We start from the raw sequence: 10,206 nt of genomic DNA on the forward strand, positions 1-10,206 counted from the left end.
GCTGGGATTACAGGGGTGAGCCACCGCGCCTGGCCAAAATCTTATTTCTAAAGTCAGTGAGAACTGAGGGACCCACGCACTCTGCCCAATTTGCTCCAGGTCCTAATTCTTCCCCTCCCTCCCCACAAAATGTCCAGATTGCTGTGTACGTTTGTAAGCTCGGAGGCCGCATTAATCAAAACCATCTTTATTATTTAAAGAGCATCCTGTCATCAGGGGCACCTAGACAGGAGTCCCAGCCAGCAGAACAATATTTACATGGGGGTCAGGAGGGTGAGGTTGGGTGGTCTCAGGGCTGAGTGGGCCCGCTACTGTGGAAGAAAGGACCCTGGAGGGAGGGTATCCTTGGACCTGGGGACAGGTTCCAAGAAGAAAAACGTCCCATCCTAGGCCCAGCGTGGATCCCACCACTGAGATCACCTCGGGCACTGGAGGCTGCGCAGCGAGAAGCCACCAGTCAGAGCTGGGTCACCATGCCGCCGGCTTCGGAGTGAGTCTGGGGAAAGACAGATGGGGGCTCCCGAGGTCTGAGAGGCTTCCACGTCCCACCACTGGCCTCCCCTCCCCAGGAGCCCTTTGAAGTCCATCTGCTCCCCAGGGGGCCCCTCTTCTAGGCCTAAGCGTAGGTCTCCTAAAACAGATCTCTGCCTCCCTTCCCTGGTTAGAGGCCCAAACATCCCCACCCTGGCTCCCATCTGGGCCCAACTTTCACCTTTATGGCCTGGAAGATCCACTCCCGGAAGTCACTGACTTTGGTATAGACGCCTGGCTTCTGGGCCAGGGCGCAGCCAGTGCCCCAGCTCACGATGCCACACAGCCGCCAACGTGGTGTCCGAGAGATGCTGTCCTCACACACAAAGGGACCACCACTGTCGCCCTGGGAGGGGACGGGGAGGCCTGGCTGGAGGCCAAGGTGGCCGGCCAGGAGGCCCCCTGGGATGACCGTGGGTGGTGGCTCCAGAGCCCTCAGGCTTTTACATAGGGAGCCCGACCACCCACTCCCCTGCATCTCCATCCCTGGGGTGGCAGTGGTGGGGGGGCTGCCCCCATACAGTCTCTCACCTGGCAGGCATCAATGCCACCCTCCGGGTAGCCAGCACAGAACATCTTGGGCTTGATCTGGTTTCCATAGAAGTCAGCCCCGTTGCAGACATCATTGCTGATGATGGGGACTCGAGCCTCCTGGAGTACCCCGGCCTGTTGGCCTGGGGGCGTGCGGGCAAGGCTAGCCAGAACTGGGGAGTGTGCACACCCTCTTCCCTCCTGGTGCCCCCCCATGCGCCTCAGCGTCCCTACTCCTCATGGTCAAGACTCATCCAACCAGCCAGACTGCCTGTCCCCAGCCCAGTTCAGTCTCCCAAACGGCGGCATCAGAGGCAGAGGACAGGACTCACCGTAGTACTGCGTGTTGCCCCAGCCCGTCACAGTGCAGATCTTGCCATCCACCAGGGCCTGGCCAGCAGCTGGGAGGCACACAGGCTGGATGTATTCTGTGAGAGAGACCATGCAGGTCCAGTCCCTGCTGGCCTGCCCCACCCTGTACCAACCTCTGTCCAGCTGCTGCCACGGCCCCAACACACCCGCCCTCTGTCCTTTTAAAACAACCTCAACAGGCCGTGCACGGTGGCTCACGCCTGTAATTCCAGCAGGATTATAGGAGGCTGAGACGGGAGGATCACTTGAGGTCAGGAGTTTGAGACCAGCCTGGCCAACATGGTGAAACCCCGTCTCTACTAAAATTACAAAATTTAGCTGGGCACAGTGGCATGCACCTGTAATCCCAGCTACTTGGGAGGCTGAGGCAGGAGAATCGCTTGAACCCAACAGGTGGAGGTTACAGTGAGCTGAGATGGTGCAATTGCATTCCAGTCTGGGCAACAGAGCGAGACTGTGTCTTAAAAAAAAAAAAAAAAAAAAAAAAAAAACCACCACCACCACCAACAAAACACCACAGCAGAAGTCTCCATCTACCAAGAGCTCACTGCGTGCTAGGCACTTTCCTGCACCATTTTCTTTAATATTCCATCAGCCCAGAGAGGTAAGGTCTATATTATCCCATTTTACAGAGGGGGAAAAACAGGTCAAGTCATGGCCAGGCACGGTGGCTCACGCCTATAATCCTAGCACTTTGGGAGGCCGAGGCGGGTGGATCACGAGGTCAAGAGATCGAGACCATCCTGGTCAACATGGTGAAACCCCGTCTCTACTAAAAATACAAAACATTGGCTGGGCTTGGTGGCGCGTGCCTGTAATCCCAGCTACTCAGGAGGCTGAGGCAGGAGAATTGCCTGAACCCAGGAGGCGGAGGTTGTGGTGAGCCGAGATCGCGCCATTGCACACCAGCCTGGGTAACAAGAATGAAACTCCGTTTCAAAAAAAAAGAGGTCAAGTCACATGCCCAAAGTTTCAAACAAGTCTGTTTAATACAGCTTGTTTCCCTTTCCAAGCCTGCAGTGTCACCCAGGCCAGAGTGCAGTGGCAGGAACATGGTTCACTGCAGCCTCGACCTCCTAGGCTCAAGCAATCCTCCTGCCTCAGCCTCCCAAAGCACTGGTATTACAGGTGTGAGCCACTGTGCCTCGCCATGTTCTTAACCATGGCGGTAAGAGGACCCCCAGCCTCGGTCTCCCAAAGTTCGAGGATTACAGGCGTGAGCCACCGCACCCGGCCAATATCCCACATTTTCTTAATCCATTTGTCCGATGGAACACACTTGGGCTGCTTCCATCTTTGGGCCCTTATGAAAAATGCTGCTATGAACACTGACATACGAGCTTTGGTGCGTACGCACTTTTCATCTGTCTGGGGTATGTTAGTTACCCCCGACCCTAGGAGTGGAAGTGTTGAGTCCATTGGTAACCTGATGTTTGCTTCTTGGGGAAATGCCGGCCAGTTTTCCCGACTGGCTGCACTGATCATTGATAGTTAAGGCGCACTGTTGCTCCCTCAAGATCATTCCCCACTATTGCCAGGGATGACCGAACCGTAAGTTGATTCCCCTGTGCTCCTGGTCCCCTCCTCTGTCCTCCTGGCCTCAGACTTACCCGTGAGGGGCAGGGGACTGGAGAGGTGGACCAGGGCAATGTCGTTGCTGTTCTCTTCGCTGTTGGGGTCCCGAAAGGGAAGATAGCCCCCGTGGTAGATCACAGCCTGCACCCCCAGCTGCAGGCCGTGGGGAGAGGCCTGGGCCACAGCACCGGCAAACACTCGCCATCGGGACAGGACCCGGTTCCGCCTACCAGGGAAAGGGGTGGAGGGTAGTGGCCTGCCTGGGCACCATCCACCCCCCTCCCCACCACCTCTCCACTCCTCTGCCTCTCCTTCTTCAGCGCCGTGGGGGGCACTCACTCTGGGAAGCAGTGGGCAGCTGTCAGCACCCAGTCCCCGGAGAGCAGGGACCCCCCACAGAGGTGTGCTCCATCATAGCGAAGACTGACTTGCCACGGCCACCGGCCCAGGCTGGTGTCCCGGCCTCCCACGATGCGGTCCACCGGCAGCTTCCTGCGGCCACAGTCTGTGGGACGGGGGACAGCCGGGGCGGCAACAGGGGGCTGGAGTCCAGGCCCCCAGAACCCAGGCTTGGCCCTGACCTAGGGGGTCTGAAAGGACACGGCTCCACCCTGGACGCTTGAGGGGACGTGGCCTCCCCAAGGGTTTAAAGGAGAGGGTTCTGAGTTTTGGGTTCTCACCTTGGCAGATGGTGGTCAAGAAACGGCCCCTGGGACAGTCACTGGGAGAGGCAGAGATGGAGACACAGAAAGAAAGGAAAGAGACCAATTAAGACGGAGGGAAGAAAAATGGGGAGAGGGAGTGCCTTGGGGGCCCAGGGTGTTGCCCCGCCTGCCCGCTGCCCCCCTCACCACACGGAGATGACCTCCAGCAGCCTCTGGGTGTGGGGCAGCCTCCCCTCGTCCACGCAGAAGAAGCCCGAGGTGCCGTTGGCGCCCGCCGTTCGCACATCCAGCTCGGAGTGGGCCAGTGCCCTGGGCAGGGCAGGGGTCAGGCCTGCTCCCCCGCCCCTCCCGGCTCCCACCCCTCCAAGTGCCCCCAGTACCTGAGGAAGCCCATCTCCTCGCAGCTGAGCCCGGCCACCCTGGCGTTGGAGCGTGAGGAGCACAGCAGCCGCCACGTCCCTTCTGTCTTGTCAAAGACCGTGAGCCGAGCGTCCGCCGGGCTGACCTGCACTGCAGGGTGACAGGGCCCAGGGCGCCTGGGTCCCACAGCAAGGCTCCCTTCAAGCCTCTCCCACCAGAGCCCCTCCTGGCCTGTGCTGCAGCCAAGGTTTAGACCTGAACCCCAGCCTGTCAGAGGGCTGCAACCCCCACATCTGTGATTGCACCTGGAATCATGACTCAAGGCCTTTTTTTTTGTCTTTTTTGAGACGTAGTCTCACCCTGTAGCCCAGGCTGGAGTGCAATGGCACGATCTTGGCTCACTGCAACCTTTGGCTCCTGGGTTCAAGCGTTTCTTCTGCCTCAGCCTCCCGAATAGCTGGGATTACAGGAGCGCACCACCATACCCAGCTAATTTTTGTATCTTTAGTAGAGACGGGGTTTCACCATGTTGGCCAGGCCGGTGTCCAACTCCTGACGTCACGATCCACCTGCCTCGGCCTCTCAAAGTGCTGAGATTACAGGCGGAAGCCACCACGCCTGGCCTTTTATTTTATTTTTTTAAAGACAGGGTCTCACTCTGTTGCCCAGGCTGGAGTGCAGTGGTGTGATCTTGGCATACTGCAGCTTTGACCTCCCAGACTCAAGCAATCCTCCCCCCTCAGCCTCCCAAGTAGCTGGGACCACAGGCTTGCACCACCACACCTGGCTAATTTTTTTTTTTTGTTTTTTTTTTTTTTTTTGTAGAGGCGGGTCTTGCCATGTGGCCCAGGCTGGTCTCAAACTCCTGGGCTCAAGCGATCCTCCCGCCTCAGCCTCCTAAAATGCTGGGACTACAGGCGTGTGCCATGGCACTCTGCCAGCCTCAAGGACTCAGGTTGGACCAGTGAACAGCAGCCCCAGGGCAGTGGCCGGACACTCAGGCAACCAGGGGACCTTCGCTCTCCACTAGAACCCTAAGCCAGCTGCTCAGGAGCTGCAGGTCTGGAAGGTGACTTGGACATTTGGGAAGGAAAAAAAAAAAAGGTTTAACCAAGTTCCCAAGAGAATCCAGCACATGAGGGTGGATCTGTCAAGGGTCATGCTCACCCTCTAAGGGAAAAAGTAAGCTAACACGGAGGAGACCCAAGAGATTCCTGATAACATTTCATCATTTGATTTTTTGTGGAGCTGTTTATTTTCTGAAGCTGTTTATTAGCACTTTTGTCATTCCGTCTTTTTCCATTTGTCTTTGGCCGCACTCTTAACTCATACAAAAAGACCTCTCACTTTATGTGCACAGAGACAGCGTAGGAAAAATAGAAGAACACAGGTACTGCCAGTCTGCACATCGCAGCCTGGTTTCTTCATATGAACTTTACCATAGCTATATGGAGTATTATTGCTATTATAGCAAACAGATTCACTCTCCTTCCAGAGGGGTTTCTATTTTTTAAAACGTGTATTTATTTTTATATTTATTTATTTATTTTTGAGACAGAGTCTCACTGCTGTCCAGACTGGAGTGCAATGGCCCGATCTCGGCTCACGGCAATCTCCGCATCCTGGGTTGAAGCGATCCTCCTGCCACAGCCTCCCAAAGTAGCTGGGATTACAGGCATCCGCCACCACGCCTGGCTAATTTTTTGTCTTTTTAGTAGAGACAGGGGTTTCTCCATGTTGATCAGGCTGGTCTCGAACTCCTGACCTCAGGTGATCCACCCGCCTCAGCCTCTCAAATTTCTGGGATTACAGGTGTGAACCACCTCGCCTGGCCCCCATCTGATAACATTTTAAAGCCCCTTGATGCAGCCAGGCTTAAAGAACCTCTGTGATTGTGAGTTAAGTGAGCTCATCATGTCCCCTTTTGTTTTTAACCAGTTTGTTTTTAACTTTTGTCTCTTATAGACTGAAGACCCTTGACTAATACACCAGATTGCCAACCTTGACTACTGCCAGATTGCTAATTGATATCCTATAGTCAGAAAGAAAGGAGGAAGGAAGGGAGGGAGGGAAGGAAAGGAGGGAGGGAGGGAAGAAGGGAGGGAGGGAGGGAAGAAGGGAGGGAAGGAAAGAGAGAGAGCAAGAAAGCAATGATGAGGAGGAGAAGGGAAGGAAGAAGGAAGGAAAGAAGGAGAGAGAGAAAGAAAGAGAGGGAGGGAGGGAGGGAAGGAAGGAGGAGAAGGAAGGGAGGGAGGGAGGGAGGGAGGAAAAAGGATTTTTTCTTCAGGACTTGTCAGAGCCTTGAATATGCTAAAGAGCATAATTCTCCAAGCAGAGGATGGAGTATTCATTCATTCACTCAGCAGGCGTTAACTGGACATGTACTCCATGCCCAGTGAGGGGTGATGCTGGAGACACAGAGATGACCGAGGAAGCCCTGGGCTTTGCTTTCAGCAAACCACATTATGGGCGATAGGGAGACAGATGGCCATAAAAATGTCACCCAGCCAAACACATCATTACAAACTGTGACATGAGGTAGGGCTGGGATACAAGGGAAGGCTAGAGGGAGCTCCAGGAGACCGTTCATGTCTGGGGCTGATTGGGGGCGGTTTGCGGTGAGAACCTCAGTCTGCTCCCCGCACGCCTCAGAGGAACCTGTTAGCATCTAAGTCAGGTCACAGCCCCTCGGGTATTGATTTCTATTTAATGAACACTTTGTACCTGCCAGGGTCTATTTTAGGCAATGACCAAATCACCACTGCAATGAACGAATCAGACAAAAACCCCGACCCCTGTGGAGCTCAAAGCCCAGTAGGTGAGACAGATCATGAACGGGACAAATAAGTGGGATATATTGTGTGTCACAAGATAGGAAAGGGCCACGGAGAAAAATAAAATGCCACCGAGGGAGGGGAGTGCCGGCATGGGGGGCGGGTGAGGTTGCACTTTTCAGTCAGTGCCAGGAGAGTGTCCCTGGGAAGGTGGTGCAGGAACAGAGACCTGCAGGAGGTGAGACAGTGTCAGGTGTGTGAGAGAGGGGCAGGGCGGCACAGGGACTTGCAGGTGCAAAGATCCCACGGCTGGTGCGGGGGATGGGGAGGAAGTGCTTTAGGAACGGCAGGAGGCCAGAGCAGAGTGAGCCAGGGATGGGGAGACGAGGTGGGAGCCAGAAATAGAGCAACATCTGGCCTGGCTTGGTGGCTTATGCCTCCAATCCCAGCATTTTGGGAGGCTGAGTCGGGTGGATCACCTGAGGTCAAGATTTCAAGACCAACCTGACCAACGTGGAGAAACCCCCAAGGCCGGGCGTGGTGGCGCACACCTGTAATCCCAGCTACTCAGGAGGCTGAGGCAGGAGAATCGCTTGAACCTGGGAGGCGGAGGTTGCGGTGAGCGGAATGGTGCGATTGCGCTCCAGCCTGGGCAACGAGTGAGACTCCATCTCAAGAAAAAAAAAAAAGTCAGGGCTTTGCTGGTGCCTGGAGTGAGGTGCAGGGCCCTGATCTGACTCACCAGCTCCCTTTGGCTGCGAGTGGGGAACCAGCATGAGCCACCGTGCCGGTCCCCATCCTTTAAATCCCCTGCCACAGCCAGGTTTGAAGACCCTCCAGAATTGCTGGTTAAGTGAGTGAGTCAAATCCCCTTCATGGGATATGATTGTGGGGGCAGGGATGGGGGCAGGGAGGCCAGGGAGGAGGCTCTACGGTGTCCAGATGAGAGGGGAAAGGGGCTGCAGCAGGGTGGGGGCAGTGTGGGTGAAGAGTTCAGATTCTGGAGCGGTTCTGGAGGTGGAGCTGACAAGGCTTCCTGCGAGATCTGATTCACGGGTGACTGTGGAGGAACTGGGGGGGTCACTGAGGGGTTTGGCCTGAGCCTGAAAAGATGGGGCTGATGCTAGCAGAGATGGGACGGTGGGGAGGGGGCAGATCAGCTGTGACCCTCTTTGTCCTCTTTCCTTTCCTCCTTCCTCCCAACCCCCCACTTTTATTTATTCATTTATTTATTTTGGCTCTTATTGCCCAGGCTGGAGTGCAATGGCATGATCTTGGCTCACCGCAACCTCGACATCCCAGGTTCAAGTGATTCTCCTGCCTCAGCCTCCCAAGTAGCGGGGACTACAGGCACCCACCACCAGGCCCAGCTAACTTTTGTGTTCTTAATAGAGATGGGGTTTCACCATGTTGGCCAGGCTGGTTTCAAACTCCTGGCCTCAGGTGACCCACCTGTCTCGGCCTCCCTAAGTGCTGGGATTATAGGCGTGAGCAACCGTGCCTGGTTGATAGTGACCACTTCTATGCCCATCTTACAGATGGGAAAACTGAGCCTCAGAGGAATAAACTTGCCCAGGGGCACGCGGCTATCCAGCAAAACTAGGACTTGAACCCAGACCTGCACATTCCCTGTTCCCTCTGTGGGCCTCATACAAACCCTTTCCCTTCTGCGTGCTGAATGTGCTCATCCATGGCCAGGACCAAAAAAGCCCACATAATTAAGGCTGGCCTGCCTTAATTATGGCCTCCTGCTCTGGGGTTGGGGCAGGAAATGCCTGGCACCTCTGGCTGGGGCGTCCTCATCACCCCACAAATTCCAGGGCCAAGGCTTGGGGTTTGAAACACCAACTGGGGCGGGGAGGGGGGTGGATTCTTATTTTATCTTTATTTTATTTTAAGTTTGTTTTGAGTTGGAGTCTTGCTCTGTCTCCCAGGCTGTACTGCAACCTCTGCCTCCTGGGTTCAAGCGATTCTCGTGCCTCAGCCTCTCACGTAGCTGAGATTACAAGCGCCCGACACCACACCTGGCTAACTTTTGTATTTTTAGGAGAGATGGGGTTTTGCCATGTTGGCCAGGCTGGTCTCCTGACCTCAAGCAATCTGCCCATCTGGGTCTCCCAAAGTGCTGGGATTACAGGGTGTCACCGCACACCTGGCCTGCCTTAATTATGACCTCCTGCTCTGGGGTTAGGGCAGGGAATGCCTGGCGCCTCTAGTTGGGGGGTCCTCATCACCCCATGAATTCTAAAGCCAAGGCTTGGAGTTGGAAACACCAGCTGGGGCAGGGAGATGGGTGGATTCTTATTTTAAAATGACTGTTCACTGCTCTGGACTGTGATTTCCAGAAAGTGTGAGGTTTTAGGGGGAAGGAATCACTTTATGGATGTGTGTTGGGGGAGACGGGAGTGGGGAGAGAACATCAAATGTCCCCTCTGGCTATTTTTAAAGCCACACTCTCTGCTGCTGTTTCTCACTTTTAAATTCTTTATTCTTGTTCCTGTCATTTCAAGCAACACAAAAAGGAAGTTCTGGGTCACCTGGTGTGCCTGCCAAGTTGTTGGGTATATTTAGAAGCGTGAAAAAAACCCGAGGTGGGGATACGATCTTGGGGTTGTTTTTGTTTGTTTGTTTCATCATTTCCCTGAGTTGCTGAAAAACCAAAGTACCGGCCGGGCGCGGTGGCTCACGCCCGTCATCCCAGCACTTTGGGAGGCCGAGGCAGACGGATCACAAGGTCAGGAGTTCAAGACCAGCCTGGCCAACTTGGTGAAAACCCATCTCTACTAAAAATACAAAAATTAGCTGGGTGTGGTGGTGCACACCTGTAAGCACAGCTACTTGGGAGGCTGAGGCAGAAGAATTGCTTGAACCTGGGAGGTGGAGGTTGCAGTGAGCTGAGATGGCACCACTGCACTCCAGCCTGGGTGACAGAGCAAGACTCCATCTCAAAAAGAAAAAAGAAAAGAAAACACAAACCCAAGCACCACCGCAGGGCAGGGCCATGGCACCGGCCAGCGCCTGGTGTGAGTGGTGACCTAGCGCTTTTCCAGCTGCAGGCCCATGACTCCCTAGTTCATTTCAGCATTTTGGCTCTGGGTGCATTCATAACTCAAGGATTTCCTGAGCACCTACTGTGTGCTGGGCCCTGTCTGGCCAATCAACAAAAGGTCCCTGCCCTCCTGGAGTTTGCCAGAAGTAAATCATTCAAAGTGAGTGAGGAGGGTTTGACTGGGGTGGCAGGGACATAGCCATAGGCCACAGAGTCTGGAAGTCCAGGAAGGTCTTGCTCAAGAAATTTCAAGAAAGAATTTCAAGAGTGAGAAGCAAAAGCCAATGTTTACTGTGCTGGCTAAGAGCCAAGGGCTGGATGGATTTTTTTCTGGTTTGTTTTTTTTTTT

General features: G+C 54.6%; 1 protein-coding gene across 3 annotated transcripts in view; it reads right to left on the minus strand.

Moving 5' to 3' along the window:
• Positions 1 to 171: 171 nt before the first annotated feature.
• The window catches only part of HPN (hepsin), a 20,832-nt gene continuing 10,797 nt past the window's right edge, over positions 172 to 10,206 (minus strand). For all 3 annotated transcript variants that reach the window (XM_017504199.2, XM_017504201.2, XM_017504198.2), the window contains exons 5-13: positions 4,055 to 4,184; positions 3,861 to 3,983; positions 3,690 to 3,730; positions 3,349 to 3,514; positions 3,045 to 3,235; positions 1,395 to 1,490; positions 1,063 to 1,205; positions 713 to 877; positions 172 to 496 (exon numbers count right to left, since the gene is read on the minus strand). In XM_017504199.2, coding sequence (XP_017359688.2) covers positions 458 to 496; positions 713 to 877; positions 1,063 to 1,205; positions 1,395 to 1,490; positions 3,045 to 3,235; positions 3,349 to 3,514; positions 3,690 to 3,730; positions 3,861 to 3,983; positions 4,055 to 4,184 — 1,094 coding nt within the window. In that variant the 3' untranslated portion in view covers positions 172 to 457. The remainder of the gene's footprint in view (positions 497 to 712; positions 878 to 1,062; positions 1,206 to 1,394; positions 1,491 to 3,044; positions 3,236 to 3,348; positions 3,515 to 3,689; positions 3,731 to 3,860; positions 3,984 to 4,054; positions 4,185 to 10,206) is intronic.

The sequence above is a fragment of the Cebus imitator genome, unplaced genomic scaffold (genome assembly GCF_001604975.1).
Source record: "Cebus imitator isolate Cc_AM_T3 unplaced genomic scaffold, Cebus_imitator-1.0 Scaffold318, whole genome shotgun sequence".
Taxonomy (NCBI): Eukaryota; Metazoa; Chordata; class Mammalia; order Primates; family Cebidae; genus Cebus; species Cebus imitator.